This window comes from Trachurus japonicus, chromosome 12, assembly GCF_045865225.1.
Source record: "Trachurus japonicus isolate A0001 chromosome 12, Traja_1.0".
NCBI lineage: Eukaryota > Metazoa > Chordata > Actinopteri > Carangiformes > Carangidae > Trachurus > Trachurus japonicus.
In genome coordinates, this window is record NC_140918.1 from 29287670 (window position 1) to 29308174 (window position 20505).

The 20505-nt window shown below is 40.9% G+C and overlaps 1 protein-coding gene across 2 annotated transcripts in view; it reads left to right on the plus strand.

Annotated features, from left to right (window-relative positions):
• dcc (DCC netrin 1 receptor) overlaps positions 1 to 20505 on the plus strand; it is a 346433-nt gene that overhangs the window by 206535 nt on the left and 119393 nt on the right. For both annotated transcript variants that reach the window (XM_085794193.1, XM_085794194.1), the window contains exons 9-12: positions 812 to 966; positions 2688 to 2836; positions 2946 to 3084; positions 9911 to 9960. In XM_085794193.1, coding sequence (XP_085650319.1) covers positions 812 to 966; positions 2688 to 2836; positions 2946 to 3084; positions 9911 to 9960 — 493 coding nt within the window. The remainder of the gene's footprint in view (positions 1 to 811; positions 967 to 2687; positions 2837 to 2945; positions 3085 to 9910; positions 9961 to 20505) is intronic.

Below are 20505 nucleotides of genomic sequence, written 5' to 3' on the forward strand. Positions count from 1 at the left end.
AAAAGGCACACAGGGCAGCATGCGCAACCTGACACACACAACAATAAATAAATAATAGATAAGAAAGATGAAGTGCATCAGTTGTTTGTAAAGTGCTGGAGTGCAGTCTGTCTTTAAGACGTCTTCAGACTGTGCTCCAGCCTCTTGTTTCTGGTCCCTGTAGTCTTGTTTTAGTTTCTTCACTTTCTTAATCAACTGATCCAGGGTCTGGTCATAACAGGCTGCAGCCATCTCCTGCTGCATCTGTTTGAATACGGGCTTCGCCCACGGAGGCTTATTCTTATTCTTTGTGGAAGACCACAGAACCAGGAAGTACTGGGTCTCGTCCTCTGTCCACCGCTGCTGCCTGGCTTTAACTTGCTTGGTTATTGTTTTATAAATAGCGGTGCAGTGTTTGCGCTGGTCCCTGATGTAGTCGGGTTCTTGGCTCTAGACCAGAGAGGAGTTGGTATTTGTCTGGAACCAGGTTTGAGAGCCAGGAGGCGGAGCTTAGATGGTGAAAAAAACAAAGTACTGGTGCTAAGTCATTCTCTGGCTCTGAACTAGCACTGGAACCATGAAGCACCACATGATTGAATAATGTCATATATTTTCACCTCATGGTGTAAGAACGCTACATTGTGTAATAATCTGCCACATTTTGTAATAACATTCTTGAATGCAACCTGCTGTAAACATTGGTACATTTTGTAATAGGTTGTTACATAATGCACCCAATCATTACATTTTCTTCATTAAAAAAGTGCAACACTTGCATTTTGTAATAACCGATGCAACATGTAACATGCCTGTTGGTGTTTTCCCGTGGCAGGGAGCGGTCAGTGAACGTGTCGGAGCCCGAGTCTTTGGAGCTGACGGTTTCCAACCTGAGACCAGAGGAGAACTACAGCTTCAGAGTCATCGCCTACAATGACGTGGGACCAGGAGAGAGCTCCAACGCCCTGAGGATCACCACCAAGCCTGACCGTGAGACACACACACACACACAATTAAATGTTTTTCATATTTAGTGCACCTTGTATCTTGTGTACTGGAGGGAAATTGATTTCTTCTTCTTGAATCTATAGAGGCTTAACCCAGAACCAATAACTGCAGAAGAAGTTGAGCCTATCATTTTAACAGCACTTTATCATATTTGATCTGTTAACAGTTATTTTATTTTATGGATGCGTATATGAGTGAATGGATATAGTTTTCTTTTACGAGAGACAGGAAATTGTGTTGTATGTATGTGATCACCGATGACAATAAAGGCAATCTATTTATTCATTGCTGATTCATTTTTAAATATTAGTTTTTTATGTGCCTGTGGTGTGTCCCTGAACTTTGTAGACCAGCATTAAATCAGTAGAGTACTCTTTAACGAGACAGACTCAGTGTGTAACGCTGGAGCACACTCCAGTCAAACAGAACATCATTTATGTGGATGGAAATGTCTAGACTGAAAAAGTTCAGACTCACTTCTCCATCCAGAAATATTCTAACATATTGAAGCCTGTAGCGCCACATTAGGTTATAACACTGCACTTTGTAATATTTCTTTTTTTTCCACAATATCTTTATTTGAATTTTAGCATAGCAAAGGGAAATACAGTCTTTGACATTCCTGCAACATAAAACAAAAAATCACATAGATCACAGAACAATATGCTTCTCATGTTATTTAAGCAGATGATTTACACCACTTAGTGGAGTCCTATCAAATGATACAATGAAAAACTATACGGGTATCTGAAACTTTGTAATAATTTAATAGATTTTCACCTCATGATGCAATACATTCTTGAACGCAATATGTAATAAACGTTGCCGCATTTTGTAATAAGTTGTTACATAATGCACCATATTATTACATTTTCTATATAAAAAAGTGCAACATCTGCATTTTGTAATAACTGATGCAATATGTAACAACTTATTACAAAATGTGGCAAAGTTTATTACATATTGCATTTAAGAATTTTATCGCAAAATGTGACATCATTACATCATGAGGTGAAAATGTATTACATAATCACCATATAGATTATTAGGGGTTAAGAATCGCAATTCTCATTTAATATGATTCAGAATCGATATAAAATGTCCCAAAATCGATTTTAAAAAATAAAAAAATGAAACAAATCTGCTGGCTGTCGACCTCCATTTCCTTAGAATTTAAAAGGCAGCATGTTTAACTGCACTATTTATTTTTAATACAGAGGTACTTTTAATGTTGTTACTTAAGTAATATGTGATATTGCTTTTATGCAACAGTTTCAACAATTCCATCTAAGCATGGACAAATGTTTAAAACTCAATAAATGTGAAAAAGACACCTTAGTCATTCTGTCTTGCAAAGCAGACTGGAGTAGATCATGAGGATTCTTTGCACACCGAGAGACTGAAGCACAAATCATTATGAATCAAATCGTTTTGAATCGAAAATCGATTTTGAAACGAATCGTAGCTTCAAAAATCACAATCAAATCTTATTGTGAGATAGTAAAAGATTCCCAGCCCTATAGATTATTACATAATGCAACTTTATTACATAATGTGACAATACAAAGCCGATAATGTTCACCGTAAATACTGAGAATATACCAAACTGCTAATGTGCTAATGTAGTAGAAGGTATGCAACAGTAGCAGTAGTGAGTATTTGCGTGTGTGTGTGAGCAGTGTGTGTCCTCTGTGTCTCTACAGTCCAGGTCCCCAGCAGGGTGGAGTCCCTCCAAGCAGGAGCTCTGTCTCCCACCTCGGTCCAGGTGAGCTGGGAGCCCCCCAGCCTCCCCAACGGCCCCGTGCTGGGCTACAGACTGCTGTGGACTGAAAGCCCATCTGGCAAGGAGCAGGTCAGCAGCACAAACAGATGTAGCGCCGCTTGTCAGAACATGGAGTTGAGTGGGAGGTAAAAATATTTATTCAGCTCTAACTTTCTGGACGGCTGCTGTGTTGTTTCAGAGTGTGGAGGTGAACGGACTCAACTACAAAATGGAAGGACTCAACAAGTTCACCGAGTACACGGTTCGGGTTCTGGCCATAAACCGCTACGGACCGGGCACGGCGTCTGAGCCCGTCAGCGTCACCACCCAATCAGACGGTGAGTTCTACCTCAGCCTCTCATCACCTGTAGCAGCTTAATTATTTTAATTAATTTAGCATGTTCCTTCATTAATTTGTGTCTGATCAGTTCCCCACACAGCATGACTGGGGCTGTGTTATGTACACAGACTTAGCAGAGGAGGGTTAAAGGGATAGTTCAGTTTTTTTTAAGTGGAGTTGTATGTACACTAGATGCAGTAGAAACGACATTTTCGACATCCTCGAAAAATAGATTTTTTTAATCTCAATGGATATTAAAAATGGACATCCTCGAAAAAGAGATTTTTTAATCTCAATGGATCATTCCTGAATAAATAAAGGTTAAATAAAATAAAAAGAAAGCACCCCCCCCACTGAGAAACACTGGCACATCGCTCTGCACCAAGACACACTGTAGGCTACACTGTTAATGAGGGACGATTTATCAGCGTATTTTCGCCGCCTACAAGAAATAATCCATCAGTTCAAGAGTATGATCTAAAGTAAAAATTTACAACACATCAGCTGGTCGGAAAAAAAGTTTGTTTATCTGGAACTAACTAACTCACTCAGTACTCCTCAGTATTCCTACACACAGGCAGGCTCCATGGCGCACCGTATCACTCCACCTCTGCCACACACCGCTGATCCAAACAGCTGATAGGTGGACAGTGGGGGAGAGCAGAGACCTTCCTCCTCTACTCTACTTAATGGGCATTTGTAGCTCATACAACCCCACTTCAAAAAAACTGAACTATCCCTTTAAGGCAGGATCAGACTACACGATTTCAGGCCGATTTTCACACGATTTGGTCATGGCCGACACGTCCAGCGATTCTGCATCGAGGGCTGAACTTGCAGGCAGATCTAATCCTGAAGGAGGATGGTGGATCCAGGCAAAGCTCTGGAAGAAGCTGTGAATATTGAGTTTCCATTATTTTATCACAAAAGTCATTTTTTATTTTTTGTTCTAAAAAAAAAATTAGTTTAGCAGCTCAGGCTCAGTTCTCAAATATATTTTGAACCACCATGTTTTTTTTTTTTTAATGGGTTCCTTTGGAGAGCAGCATTTCAGTGCTGATATCCTACCCCACAGAGAGTGTCACTGACAGGCCCAACTAATAAATCAGCTTCAAGCTGGTCCGGACCAGATCACAGTGATGGTCTCTGTGTAGCTGACTGCTCCTCCACTCCACTCAGCTCACTCTGCTAGTTGATATCTGGAGTTCTACGTGCACTTTCCTCTACACCTTTACTGTTTTTTTTTTCCAGCTATGTTGTCAACGACCAACTTGCAGCTTTAATTTCCTCACACAGCTTGTAGTGGTGTAATTGAAATATCACGCATCAAAGCAGGCAAATATAGAAAGTTATAGACAGTTTCTTTTAATCATCGCTAAACGAGAATAAGTATAAACTGAGTGTGACGCGGGAGCAGTCAGTCAGTCCATGAACTCCAAGTTTAGAGCATCTCTGATATATGCAGTTTGACATGTGTGTGTGTGTGGGGGTGTGTGTGAGAGAGAGAGAGACGGGTCATTACTTTGGATGAAGGAGAAGGAATGAAGAACCAAGAAAAAGCAACAAACTCTCTCCTAGACGTGAGTCTCTATCTCTCTCTCTCTCGCCTGCTGTCAATGGTTTCATTAGGGGACTCAGGGGTCTTTAATTAAGCAGCGAGATGAGGAGAGACTTGCTTCATTTAAGCCTCTCAGCCTGAAACAGAAATGGAGTCTCTCATGCACTCATACACACACACCCGTCCTCGTTTTCCTACATTTGAGAGGACCCGTCGTCGACATAACGCAACAGCCCTTTAACCCTCAGCGCCCAGAGAGACGGGCTCAAAGTTGTGCATTGAAGTCACTTGTGCCATGGGACAGAACAGAGGGAGTCACATCCACTAATGACTGTGAGCAGAAACTCATCTACATGTTGAAATAACATAGTTACTAATGATAATGTTTAACATGAAGTCACAAAATACTAGCAAGTGAGACAAAATCACAGACGGAATATCTTAAATTGGTTTAAACTAAGAAAAGTAGAGAAATAAGTTTTCTCAACAAAAACTAATGAGTGTGTTACAGTTGTCAATCAAGCAAACACACTAAAACTTCACATCATTAGCCTCATAAATCGCGTTTCCACTGCAGGAGTTCCTGAACTGTCCTCTCACTCGGCTCTTGTTGTTGTTGTTTTGTTTATTTGTTTATTTCGGGCATGCCAGTTAGATCAATCATCATCACAATGGAAAGGGAAAGCGGGAGAAGCAAAAGCTTATCTAGTCCCGCCCCCATTTTCCCCAGAGTATAGACGCTGTATAATAATGCTTGGTTCCAATTAGTAGTTAATTTTTTAATACCACTACTATCAAACGTCTTTTATTCTCTTTTTTCTGGCCTTGAATATATTTTTTTTAATAACGCCAGGCTTTTAAAATGCTGCTTATTTCAGGGTTTTCTCTTGGCGTCACATCCCACTTTGAGTCTGACCAATCAGCACAGAGTAAACCTCAAGTTTAAAAACCCAGGAGTTTTTCAGGGCCAATCTGAGTGCAGGATTGTCTGGGATAAATCTGACAGGGTTTATGTTTCAGGGGAGGAACATCAACTTTTAATTGGATAAGATAATAACAGAACGTTATGAGACAGAGTTGTTTTCGAGGCAAATGCAGAGACTGCTTGCTGAAAAAACTGCCCCTGACGGAAACACGCATCAGCGGTTTTGCATGAATTTACCTCTAAAACAACTGTGTCTCGTAAGGTACCGTGTTGGATTGTGTATTTGATGAGTTTGATGAGGGAAACCAAGAAATCCTATTAGCCTCCGTAGCGTAGCTCTGAACAGCTCACGGCTCTGCTCCACCGTTCTAAAAATAGCTTGCATCAACAATTAAAGGTAACAAACCTACTGCTAAAACTATAGGGATTATGGTGATGGGCAATGGGCCAGTTTGCCAAAATGTTGAACTGTCCCTGTCACTACCCGATTTGCGACGCTACCTGGTCTGTGACAAAACTGGTCTGCGCATGCGCAGACCGGCCGCCATCTTGGACAGCTGCCTACGGCAACTCCACTTGGACAAACTTCATTTGGGCACTGCCCGATTTGCGTACATGCTTAAAGTACTGTGAAAATGATTAAAAAATAAAATAAAATAAAATAAAAACCGCGGAGGTCCGTCATAAGACAGCCGCGGCAGACTCGTTTATTCAGTGAGTGTTGTGGTAGTTGTGATTGTTTGTGGTTGTCATGGTGATGAGGCCGGCGAGAAAAGAGGACAGTAAACATTAAAAGTCCGCCTGTGTTCCTGTTTTCTGAGCAGCAAGATCCAGACCACCACAACCAACCCTCAATTTACATTACTAATAAAGTATTTAAAAAAATAAATAAAAAGATAAACCGTCTCTGGCGACGTACATAGGGCAGTGATCCTAAGTCAATTCAACTAAGTTTGTCCAAGTGGAGTTGCCGTACGTGGCTGTCACAGATCGGGTAGCGTCGCAGATCGGGTAGCGACAGTCCCTTTAAATATTGTATGTGAGCGAAGACTGAAAACAGCAGTCACCAGTTAGAAGTCACAACATCCCATGTCAACTACGTTCACACATTGACCTTACATTGTCCTGAACTAGATTTTGACCGGGTCCTCTGGCATTTTCAGAATCTGCAGACACAACTGACATCGACCGACTGACTTCAGGACGTTGTCAGTCTTCAGACAGCTCTGGCCTCTGGAGACTCAGGGAGTCACTGGGGGATCTCTAACTCTAGCCACTTGTGCAGCGTTACAATGACACTACAACACAGTTTGATCTGTAGAAATCGTGCTGATCCCTCATAAGTCCCACATGAACATCACATGGAACCAGGCGACCTGTGTTCTGTGTGACAGGATTGTCTGACATAGATAGATAGATAGATAGATAGATAGATAGATAGATAGATAGATAGATAGATAGATAGATAGATAGATAGATAGATAGATAGATAGACATCTTTATTGGTAACATACAGAATGTTTTAAAAGAAAATAAAACATACGTCAACACAACTGCTACCAAAGAGATAAAAACACAAAAAAGCCATTGGCTTATTTCCATTGTGGTCCCTGAGTGTGTGTGTCCATGCGTGTCAGTGGGTGTAAGTGCATGTCCATGAAGGGAATGTGTGGGTGTGCCTCCACACAGAGAAATCGGGGTACAACTTGACAATATTAAAGATATACACATACATAGCTCAAAGACAACGACCATCTTTTGATCTTAAACTAAAAAGTCGCTCTCAGCCAACCCTTTAGGGCAATTTTAAAGGAGGTAAGTGAACTCATGCTCTTCATGGCTGAAGGCAGTCCATTCCATGCCACGCATGCTGTGTATTTAAGGGTTTATGTTTCAGGAGAGGAGCGTAAACATCAAAGAAACACTTTTAATTGGACACAAGTCAGGAACGCCTGAGTGTACGATGAGTCATCAAATCTTTGAAACAGTTTTACAGGAAGATGAAGATGTGTAAAGATACTCAGATGATAACCTTTCTGTATGATCAATATAAAAATTAAATATCTACAGATAAATGAACAGTTAACATGCAGATAGAGGATTAAAAGTGAAAAATATATTTTTTTATCCCATGGGCCCTTTAATAGAGAATGAAGACATCTGTCCAGCTGCAGGCACACCATGAAGTGATCACACACACATACACACACAAAATGATGCAGAGTGGCTGTATTGTGAGTCTTCTGGCTGCGTCTGGATGATAACAATGACTTGTGGGCTAATTGAACCCACAATGCAACGCACACACACACACACACCAACACACAATGAACAGCTGAATCAATAGATAAGCTTTGTGACAGTTAATCAGCCGTCTGTGTGGACAGACAGTTCATTCAGACCAAAACACTTTGATTCTCAATGTGAGCATCTTAGTTCATCTCCCAGGCATCTGTATCTTCATCATCATTCTGTGCAGCCGGCCTTAGTCATCTTCCTCTTAATCATCCCTATGTTTCCCTTTATCATTTTTCATATTGTTTGTTTTCATCTTCTCCTTTCCCTGCATTCCCATTATCTTATCTATTGACTAAATCACCTTTGTTTTGTCTTTTCACTGTTTTGCTTTCTCATTTTTATTCCCTCCCCCATCATCTAGCTTATTTTATTTGTTTAGATTTTCTTATGAGTCCTCTCCATCAACTTCTTCCTCATCCATATTTTCCATCACTTTTTTGTGATGTCAGTGTGTGTGTGTGTGTGTGTGTGTGTGTGTGTGTGTGTGTGTGTGTGTTATGACACTTGTCATTCCTCTGGTGGCAGTCTGGTTTTGCCGCGGTGACACAGTGGGATCACACAGACTGAACGCCAGCATCCGTCTGTCAGCTTCCTGTCTGTGCTGATGTCATCGTGATGATTGACTGACAGTCGTCTGACACCAAACAGGGCCAGTTCAACACCTAGCCAAGACACTGACACTGAAAAAAAAAAAAACTAACATAACGTCATTTCAAATAGGTAAAACAAAACAAAACAAACAAACCAAAAAAAACAAATATATATATATATATATTTGTTTTATCTTATGCTTAGCGTATTTCTTTATTTTACTGTCTTTGTCCCACCCTTATTTTTTTCCCTTTACTATTATTCTTTTTTTTTTTCTGTTACCATGAACTTTTTCATTTATTTGATGTCTCTCACTACAAATTGCATACAATTTGTGGGATCGGTCCAATGGCTAAAAACATGTGTAATGGAACATGAATTAACAACTTGTGCAATCCTGCAAAACAGTATTAAAAAAAAAAGTCATTTCAAATAGGAGGATATTCAGGTCCAGAGTCTTTGAGAGGTACAAGCTCATGTTAAGTACCTCCTTAATCTTTTTTTTGTGCCTAAAACAAGGAGAAAACGTCAATGTTCATCAGTGCAAAAGCTGATATCCTCTGAACTCATGTTCATCATACAGTATATATTTTATTATATATGATCAAATGCTCTGGTCAAACATGTTCCAAACTATTAAATCAGCATTAGAAACATTTAAATGGTTAAAGCAGGAGCGTTAGGATCGATTGATAGAATTACGCCGAATTAGAGCGATTGATTCTGACATTATCAATTGTTGTGTGTGAGCTAACTGAAGGCAGCAGGACACATATGTTGATTTTTCCTCCATTGCACTGTATAAGCCACTGTGTTTACCTTGGTTCAGTTCCATGCAAATGACACCAGGCTGCTACGTAGAGAAGAACCTCCCAAACCTCTGTTCTCATGTGGCTGGCTGCTTATAAGTCATTATTCTGTCTATTATGTGGGAGACATAACTGGCTCTTTCTCCTCAGCGCCTTCCAGTGATGAATGATTAGTTTAAAAGCCATAAACCAGGTCATCGAATTGCGTTTTTCACTGTGGTTGCTCCCGGAGCACAGTGAAGCCATGAGCTGTGATCTGCTCAGAGTGTTTCACGCAGGGATGTTTAAGGAAATGACTGTTTCTCCTCCATAAACCTGGCTGACATTTGACAGAAAGATAAATCCCTTTAAAAGCTTTTAAAGTCATTGGGTTTATCTTTGCAGCTCCTGGGGGGAGTAGAGAAGCACTGTAGCAGACTATTGGATGGACGATTGATTTTTTTTTTTTTCTCCTAAAACACCAATTAAAGTAAACATGTCAGTGACAAAACTGACTTTGTGATGTATTAGCACAGTTGCTGTAAGATACTGTCTGCCAAGGTCAGCATATAATTATGAACCATCAGTCTCTGAATCTGTGACATGAATGAGCTGCTGTCTTTGTATGTGGTGTATTTACATTGTCTTGTGTTTGTCTCTGCAGTGCCCAGCGCTCCTCCTCAGAACATCACCTTAGAGGTCGTCCTGTCCAGGGTGAGTTCACATTTTTATATTTTTATTCCCAACCCGCTCTGTGCACATCTCTGCCCTGCAGTCTGTTCAACTCCGTCAAATTGCACACTTTAAATTAATTTCATGCAATTGCTACATAGAACTACAAAGTTAAAAGTCAGAAAAATGGGCAGCACTCAATGGAAATATTTGCACACTTAGGTGAAGTGGTGTGAGACCATTGTCTTGAATTGTCCACGGGTGATCTTGAGAGTGCGTTGCAGATAATTCCATTTGTTTGATGCGTAGAAACTAAAGCAAGAGTCTCAGAGTTCTGAGTAAACACTCGGGATATGAACGACAATAGACCAGAAGTACTAGTATTTTACCCCGGCCATTCAAAGGAGCGAGCAGGAAGAGCTTTTAACATAAAATAATACCATCAAATGCCGTGTTGTTGTGTTACGGTTGTCAAAATCGGCACATACAGTATACCCACTACACACACAAACAGTACTGTCCATGAACCAGGCTCCACAACCACTGAAAAAAACGTGTGTTTACCTTTGAAAACCGCCCACAAACCATCCAGAGAACCATCGGCTTCCTTAATCCCATATTCTTACCTTACTCTTAGTGCCCTTTTGTTTTCTTTTTTCCTGCTCTTCTCCATATTTGCATCGGTAACCTGACGATTGACGTCTGTCAATCGCTTTTTTCCCCCCTTGTTTCTTTTTTCCTCAGATTAATAATCCTCCAACACAGACGATCTGTGAGTAACAGAGAACACATAAAATGTGATATTACTCGCAGTATATTTACAGATGATTGACAGAGGAGGTCCCAGATCCAATCCAATAGGTACCGGTTCCGATTGGGGGGTCAAATTAAACCCCGCCCCCAGCGGCTGCTCAGCCTGGTCAGCCTGTGTGTTACGATGTCACTATTATCTGCTGTCAGGTACACAATGTCGTACCTGACCGCAGATATATAGAGTTTTATTATAGAGTGGTGAACGTCCAATGAAGTTTGTGGATGAAACGGTACAGGTGTGTAGCGCCACATTATGTAATAACGCTGCATTTTGTCATAATCTGACACATTTTGTCATAAAATTCTTGAACGCAATATGTGATAAACTTTGGTGCACTCTGTTTATTACAAAATGTGGCATTATTACATAAGGAGGTGAAAATGTATTACATTATTACATAATGCAGCGTTATCACATAATGGAGCTACGAGGTGTTTATGGTGTGTCTGTGTTGTGTCAGGGTTTGACAGTGGAAGCTGCAGCACTTCAATGATATAGAACTGATACTGAACTCTTTGTATAGTGACAGTGTTCGCTGCAGTTTGGTGATGAGAATGATGTTTATGTAAATGATTCATCAAGCCATATATATAGTTATGTTCCCATTGGTGTGTATGGGTGGAGACCATTAAAATCAGCATCTCTTGCTCTAGAGAGAAACATGACCTTGTTGCTTGTATTAAACAGCAGCTTTACACTGATAACTGCATTCTGAATATCATTAAAAGAGCACAGCAGATCCTCAGCAGCAGGATGTACAAACTCAGCTCAACACTAAGACCAGTTACAAAATAGACACTATTATTGATTCATAATCACAGATTTAAAAAAAAAACCCTAATCCCAGGACTGCTCCTTTTTGTTACTGGTACAAAAAATTTGTTTGGATGTTTTTCAAATTCATCGCACTGAGGTCTCTAAAAACATGGTAACTGGTAGGTGTGTCGTTTATTTATTATTTCTTTTTAACTACATTTTAGTCTGGTGATTAGCTGGGATGCTTTTACTGCTTTAACTGATTTGATTGGCTCTCATTCATCTTTTGGAGTCAGAAGTTTCATATGAGACAGTGTTGTTTTCCTTCTGGAGTGCAACAGCTAACCATGTTCTTGACTGTTTGTTTTCAATGCAGTGCAGAATGTGTGGGACTGTGCATTACAACACAACTCCATTCCACTGCTGCTGGGACGCTCTTACCTTTACTGTGTAGACATGTTGGGTCTATCTTCTCATTTGTTATTTATTGTCACTCCACTGTCCATTCACATGACATTGTATGACTGTAAGTACTGTCTGTATCTACAATAGTACTCTGTGGCCCAAGACGAATTTCCCTCAAAGTTTATTTGATTTGATTTGAAAATGGTCATTTGGTCATTTTGAAGCCACTTCCAGGCAACAGGATCAAACCCAACCATCCCAATGTGTCTTTGTAAGCCGCCATTGGTCAGCTCTACTGAAGGCTTCCAACCAGTCAAAGTTAATCAAATCTTATTGTGTTTCATTGTGAAGTCACTTACATAAACCATCTCATATTAATGGCTGCTTCCAGCTTCCTCCCCTGTGGAAGTGACTGATGACTGACGACTGTTTACTCTGACACACATTTAAACTGCCATCAGTCAACAGCTCCTCGCCTCTCCAGCGATCTGGCCTCATTTCACTGATTGATTAAATCCAGGAATGTTCACAAGCATACTGTATGCACTGTGTGTTTATATATTCCTCTTTATATATTAACAGAGTTCCATGTTTTTGATCATATTATAAACAGTAGCGGCCACTTCCTGCTGAGCAGCTTGCTCAGGGGCCAGAGGAGGTCACTTTCAGCAGCCATCAAAAACACAGCAGACGGCATGAGAATACAAATATGTATACTGTAAGATATCAATATTTTTCAAATGGACATGGCCCCAAAACAGTCAAACAACAAAGCCCCCCTGCAGGCTGGTGATAAGACGCTGCCAAAAACTAGTCAGTGACAGAGTCAGGGTCTCCACTGTTCACCTGATTCACTTCACATCAGCTCCTCTCATCCTCTTTCACATTGATTTCTCAGATGACACATGTTTTTTTATAGATGTGTGATAAACAACAGCCCAGATATGCTTTCATTTATGCCTGCATTTTATATTTTGATTAGTTGCACAATCAGGGTTTCATTCTAAAAAATATGTCCCCATGGTTCTTGGCTGTTGATTCTGGTGCCTCTCAATGCATTTTTAATTTATGCCAGTGGTTCAATCCAAATAGTGAAACTCATATATAGATTCATTACACACAGACTGAAATATTACATGTCTTTATTTCTTTTAATTGTAGTGATTATGGCTTACATTTAATGAAAACCCAAAATTTAGTATATCAAAAAATAGAATATAGTGAAAAAGTTCACTATTGTAACCTGATGATGTCACACTCTAATCAGCTGATTAACTTCTGAGCCTTTAAATGGTCTCTTAGCTCCACTGTCATGGAGAAGACTGTTGACTTCCATCATGTTCACTTTATTCAGATGCATCTGCAGTAATGTCATAACAGGAACTTGAATGTGTAAAGCCACATCCTCTTGTTCCTAACAAATGCTGCTTTAACGACTGACTTTGACCATGATGCACCTTGTTTTGATTGGACATGACATGCTGACAGTTTCACTGACCCGACTCTGACAGTGTTTTGCACCATCTCCGTTCTGCGCCTGTTAAAGACGCCCGATGGTTAGAAATGAACATGTAGAGAAGAGATGGAAGAAAAGAGTTTAGATCAAATAAGCGCTGTTAGACGAGAAAAGCGACCTCGTTCATCAGATGGCGGTGTCATGAGGATTTTTCAACCTGCTCAGACAGCGGCGGATGGAAACGATCAATGTTTCCACAGATGTTGTGAACAGCCCATAATTTATGTCCATAAAAAGGAGGGTCAGGCTGTCTGTGGAGAGCTGACCTCATTTAGTTGCTGTCTGTTAATTCTCCGCATGTGATTGATATTTCGCTGCTGATCGGCTCTCAGGTCGGTGCTGATTAATCTTTGCTGTCAGAGCTGCATGATAGTTCAGAGCTCATGAAACCATTTTCAGATGGTTCCATTTCTAAGTTGTTTTGTAAAGTCATTTGTATGAAAAATGTTTGTTGAAAAAAGAAGGTTGAATATCAAACATAGTGAACAGGAGGTGTGTTAAAGGGATAGTTCAACATTTTGGCATTTTGGTGCAAGCTATTTTTTAGAACGGCGGAGCAGAGCCACGAGCTGCTCAGAGCTACGCTACGGAGGCTAACTGGATTTCTTGGTTTCCCTCATCAAATACACAATCCAACAACTCCAAAACGCTCTGGTGGACAAGTTGTGACCTGCACATTGACCACGCTATGAGATAATAACGGAACGTTGCGAGACAGAGTTATTTTAAAGGGAAATACAAAGAATGCTTGCTGAAAAATTGCCCCTGACAGGAACGCGCATCAGCGCTTTTGCATGAATTTACCTTGAAAACAACTCTGTCTCATAACATTCCATTATTATCTCATAGTGTGGTGAATGTGAAGGTCACAACTTGTCCATGAGAGCGTTTTGGAGTTGTTGGATTGTGTATTTGATGAGATAAGAAATCCCTTTAGCCTCCGTAGCATAGCTCTGAGCAGCTTGCGGCTCTGCTCCACTGTTCTAAAAATAGCTTGTGCTGAGCTGAGGTCTTCACACCCTAAAACCACCACTCAGTGTGTTTTGCTTAATAGCGAGAATTTAAATGAATTGATAAATGTTTTTTTGTGTTGTGCCATAGAGATTTATTAGAGATGCTGCTCTCAGACACACAAACAGACGGTTAGATATTCATATGTATGTTTCCTGCTGCGGTCCTGATTCTGCTCCTGATAACAAATATTGATGTCTGCTGTTGACGTTAATATTCCCCATTTATTCCCATCTGCTCACAGTGTTCAGATTAACTGCAGTGTCCAATGATATAATTGCCATCACCATCGTCGAACTACAGGCTATGTTCATGATGTGACAAATCTATTCTTCAGTTAATGTACTCACACAAAGGGTAGTGCCTGTGAGGTCGGCTAGAAAGTAATGTTATCAAGCAGCTGGTGGCTGTTTCAAACCAATTACTCCTTAGAAATAAATCCATTTAAATGTATCTAGAAATGGTCCTTGGTTTCCGTTGGCCCAGGTCTGATGGAGCAGCCGGTTCAGTGGCTACTGGGTTTGGATCAGCGTCTCATGTTTGGAAGATCTTGCCAGCATGGACTTGTGTTCTGCTGGGTTCTGCACTGGAACAGGCCCTGACAACTACCCATTTGCCACAATCCACCAATCACAGCTCAGCCAGAGCTCAGACCATCTCCATTCTCTTCATGTCTGATGCATCAGCTGCCAAATGCCTATAACTACAGCAGTGCTCAATATCAGGCTGCCAGATATTTTACTATTATACGGCTTTTTTAATTAGCTCAACCAGCATACTGTCTTCTGCTTTAGCAGCTCTCAGCTTTGACCTTGAAGATGGTAACTTTTTACAGATTTTAGAAAACTATTTTCTTTTTTTTTTAAATTCTGCACCTTAGACATAGAATAATATGTAAAACTATCTAAGATGAATCAAATTTACTAAATGATAAACACTGCATTACGCACTAATTTCTATCGTGTCATATTATGCGGTACAATGTTTTGTAGCAGTGTTTTAAAGGTCCAGTGTGTAATAATTAACAAGGTTTCTTGGCAAAATCTGAATATACTACCCAATAATATATTTGTATAAGTGTATAATCACTATAGAATGAAATTAGTTTGGTTTTCGTAGCCTTATAATTATTCTTTTATATATACATATAGCAAGGGTCTTGTTTTGTCGCCATCTTGTGCCACCATGTTTGTATGGCAGCCCAAATGCGAAATCCAGCCAGACAGAGAGCACGTTTTGCAAGTTTCACACCCATTTTACACACTGGACCTTTAAGTTCTATTGACACACAACCAATAAAAGAAAAAAACTGTCCTGTAGAAGTAACTCCATCCTGCTGATACAAGATCTCCGTGTCATCTTGTCCTCACCATCACTGAGGACAGCTGCATCTTTTCAAAGGCCAAATTAGAAACATTAATTCTTTTTAAGTCAGTCGCTCTAGGCAACATTTAATTTTAGCCTCCCAAATCCAGTGGAATGGATTATTGTGAATATACACAGCAGTGTTGTGCATCCAGGGCAAGCAAGGCAGGCAGTGCCCATTAAAGGATGTGATGCTGCCTGTTTGTTTTCATCTTTTATTGCCCTCGCGTGTCAGCAGTAGGCTACTCAGCCTGAAGCAAGCTTGTCTAGCATCTATTCATCTATGTCATTCTCATGGATGTGTCTGTGTCCCCTTGACAAAGGCTGGAGCCTGTCAAACAGAGAGCAGAGCGGCATTTTTTGGATGTTTGTGCATTGAGGTAAATTCCGGCACATTACACACATCCACGCATGGATGTGAAATTAGTAAATCAGTTCCAGAGTGCGTGCTCCTCCTCAGCTTTAAGAAGCAGCAGCAGCAGCAGCAGCAGCAGCAGCAGCAGCAGCAGCAGCAGCAGCAGCAGCAGCAGCAGCAGCAGCAGCAGCAGCAGCACTACAGGGAAAAGAGGAAACTGTTGAGGAGTTATTGACACAGTCATTGTCAGTCAGTGATTAAAGGGGAACTATGCATATACAGTATGTAACGTATCGAAGGGCTGCTGCATAGTGACACCCCCAGGGACTTCCTCTGAAGTTGTGATGTTACAGAAGAGACTTTTGAAAAAAACTCTCCAAACGCAAGTGTTTGCTGGGTTACTTCAACACACGCCTACCTCATGATATGGCACTTCCACCTCCTCTAAAGTATCCAACATTTTAAACATGTTTATAAGTAATGTAGCCTAAAAAATGTAGTATAGTTAAGGTTAAAATCTTCTTTAAAGGGGACATATTATGGAAATATCACTTTAACATATATTTGGGTGTTTGTCTTGCCTTCCAGCCCCCAAAATGTGAGAATAGACCAAAAAAATCAGATATTTTCAGGCTCTCTACGTTGAAATCCATGTGGTTTTGTGAGCGGTTCCCTCGGTTGTCTTCCAATGATGTAATTAGTTTGCGAATTTGCATAACACCACCCCTACCTGGTACCAGTAGAAGGGGTGGGGCAAGCAGTGGTTCATTTGCATTTAAAGGGACAGGCACTGAAACCAGCCGTTCTGAACAGGGCTGTTTAGAGAGGATGAAAAGAGCTGTGATGTTTGATCCTTGGGGGATTTTGATCAAAGCATGTCACAGACATGTCTTTAAGACCTAACTATTTTGGAAAAGGGGCATGATACGTCTCCTTTAATATAAAGAATGAAGATCGAATTTTTGAGATATTTTTCTGTGATATTGCTGCCTCTGATGTGTTTGGTGGTCAGTTCAAAGATCTCATCCTAGAACATCTTGAGACGAGAGCGAGAGCAGGAAGGTGGAGGCGTCCAGACAAGAGAGCAGCGAGGTGCAGGAGAAAACTGTCAGCACAGGACGGACGGATCAGGTCCTGGATCAGGTCCTGGGTCTGGTCTGTCTGATTCTGGTCTGTCTGTCTGAAGTAAACAGCTGAGTGGCAGCTCAGAGCCCACAGGTGGACGCCACTGGCTAAAGGCTTCACAGCAATATCCTTGACCAGAAAGTGTCTGTGATAGAGAAACTATTCAGAGGGGTGATGATGATGATGATGATGATGATGATGATGATGATGATGATGATGATGACATTGAAAATAGCTCAGAGCAAGTACAGAAGTGTTTTAGCAGCAGCAGCATCAGTGGCTGTTAGACTTCTCGGTTTGGCCTGATGATCTCCTGCAGCATCATGCCCACCGGTTAACTGCCACACACACAGCCATGTAGTGTGTGTGTGTGTGATTGAGTCCAGCCTCACTCAGTTTCTCTGCAGCTCGTTGCTGAAGGAGAAAATGTGAATCTTTCTGCTCTTGTCAAGTTTCTGCTGTCAAACCAACTTTTCAAACAAATCTGACATTTCCCCAACTTTCCTCCACTCAGTGTGTGTGTGTGTGTGTGTGTGTGTTTGAATGCTTGGTTGAACACACAGGCAGAGTTTACTGTATGCCAATTCTGTGGGGGGTTTACCCAGAATTCCCCAGAGTCCAGTAAGAGTCACTGTCTCTTTGGCTATCTGAGTCAGACTCAGAGTCGAGAGTCGGACGGAAGAAAACACCGGCTCACTGCAGACATTTAGCTGGACCTGCTCTCAGAACAGCTCGTGGAAGAGTTTCCGTCGGGAGCGATTAAAGCTCCCAACGAGTCTCTGCAGGAACGGTTGGAACACGGAGACTCCTTTAAACTTTAATTAAAAGACGCAGCAGTGAAGAGATCAACTGGGCTCAGTCAGGAGTGTTAATTTGACTTCTGAGGACTTGAAATGAGAATTCACTCAGTCCATTATGAAAACTCAGTCAATGTCTCACTGTGTCAACCACAAGGCTTCTTCTTCAATTGTTCACACACATAGACACGTATTCACTTATGCAGTGCATTCAATATTTTTTATTCAATTATCAGCACTAGGGGTGTGTATTCGCAAGAATCTGGTGATACAATACATATGAATAACTTTATTTACATACAAGAAACAAGAAAATCAGTCATTTTCAGGCTCCCTAGGTTGAAGTCCATGTGGTTTTATGAGCTGTTCTCTCAGATGTCTACCAGTGATGTAATTAATTTTCGAATTTGCATAATCCCACCCCTACCTGGTACCAGTAGCAGGGGCGGGGCAAGCAGTGGTTCATTTGCATTTAAAGGGACAGGCTCTGAAACCAGCCGTTCTGAACAGGGCTTTTTGAGCAGATAAAAAGAGCTGTGATGTTTGATCCTTGGGGGATTTTGACCAAAGGATGTGTATGTGCACTATACAAAAAGTTAGGGATATTTGGCTTTTGGGTGAAATTTATGGAAAATGTGAAAAGTTCACGCTACAGTGACATTGTATCATGAAAGTAGAGCATTTCAGTAGAATCATGCACTGGTTATTTCCTCATCTCAAACAATTTATTGAAACAAAAGCCAGGAAACAGTGGTGGGTACACCACAACAAAAAAATGTCTCAATAGCTTGTCATGTGTCCTTGAGCTTCAATTACAGCTTGACGATGTCTCATGCTGTTCACAGGTGGACTTCTTGTCTGCTGAGACGTCCTGCTCTCCTTGAAGAGCAACCAAAGGTCATTGAGGTTCTGGTTACAGAGTTACCAGCCTCTACACGGCTCAACAATTGATCAGTTGTTAGGTGTCGTCTTGGTCTCATGATGTCAAAATGTGAATGATAGGGTTGCAACGAGTAGCATACTATCCGAATGTTCGTTAATAGGCTAATTATTTTTCTTATAACGGCAGCGCATATTTCAATAAAGGCACCATTAACATTAACTGAGTTTAAAGTGTTCCCACACTGCTGAGGTCAGCTTTCTCTTCGCCGACGCCGTCGGAGAAGGTCACATTACCCGTAAAGGTTAGAATGCATTTTAGCTTCCCCCTGAAATTTCACCTGAAAGCCAAATATCCCTAACTTTTTGTGAGTAGTGTATGTAGTGCACACCATGATTGTCACAGACATGTCTTTAAGACACCTGGGAACTATTTTAATATGTGGAAAAGGGGCATAACATGTCTCCTTTAAAGTGATTTTGAAGGGCTCTGAAATACTGTGTGGAAGTCCACCATGATGTTCAGTCAAACCCAATGGAGTAAGAAGGACATGAGTGTTTCCTGGTCTGTTCTCCTCTCTGGTTTCATGAGGAGTGAGGGGGGGAATGGAGACATCACAAATGCTCCTCTGTATTGACAGCCTCAGTGTTCACACTGTAAATGTTGAGACTGACAAAAGTCCAGATAAGACTGGAATTGTACACACAAGCAGCAGAACCAGTGTCCTCCTTTTGTTCAGTATAGACGCCATTGACGATGTGGAATCCAGCAGAGACGGATGACCCTTATTATAATCACTGTAGAGAGGAACAGAAAATGAAACATGAAAAAGAAATGTGCTCACTTTTAATGGAAATAAATATCATAATGCAGCATGACCTTTACATGTATTACCAAAGATTGTCTCCTCTGTGGACACTTTGTTATTAATGCTTTAGAGTCTTTAGTTTGAAACAAAGGATACATGAAGAGAAGGCACGTCCACGCGTTTATACACACACCCAGTGTGACCCAGAGGAGAAAAAACACTGGATAGATAGTGAGATAGAGTTGGCAAAGGTAGTTTGTGAGAGAAGAGGCTCCACTCCGTAACACCACTATCAGCTCCACCAGCAGCAGCGGCAGCATACTGTTCTGTCTGTCACTGACAGACTCCTCCATCACATTACTGTCATCTCCCAACTCAACATTCTTCTATACCATATCAGTTATTTAAACTGAGTAAAAAAAAATTAAAAAGTCGATTCCCAGCTCTTATAGTCCACATTTCTTCCTTCCTCTGGTAAGATGCTAAATCCCAAAATGCCTTGATTTACCAACCATTTTACAACTCAAATAGAAGTTTAGGTTCAGTGGGAGACACATTTTCACTGTCACTGATCCAGTAAGAGCCACTGGGTACAACCTTTACTGTGACAAAGCAAAGACATCAGACAGATTGAACACTGACACACGTACATGAACACAGATAAACACACACACACATAGATACCCATAAAAGATTTTCAACAGAAATCCAGAAAGACAACACATTACCCATCACTCACTCACTGTATTCCATAT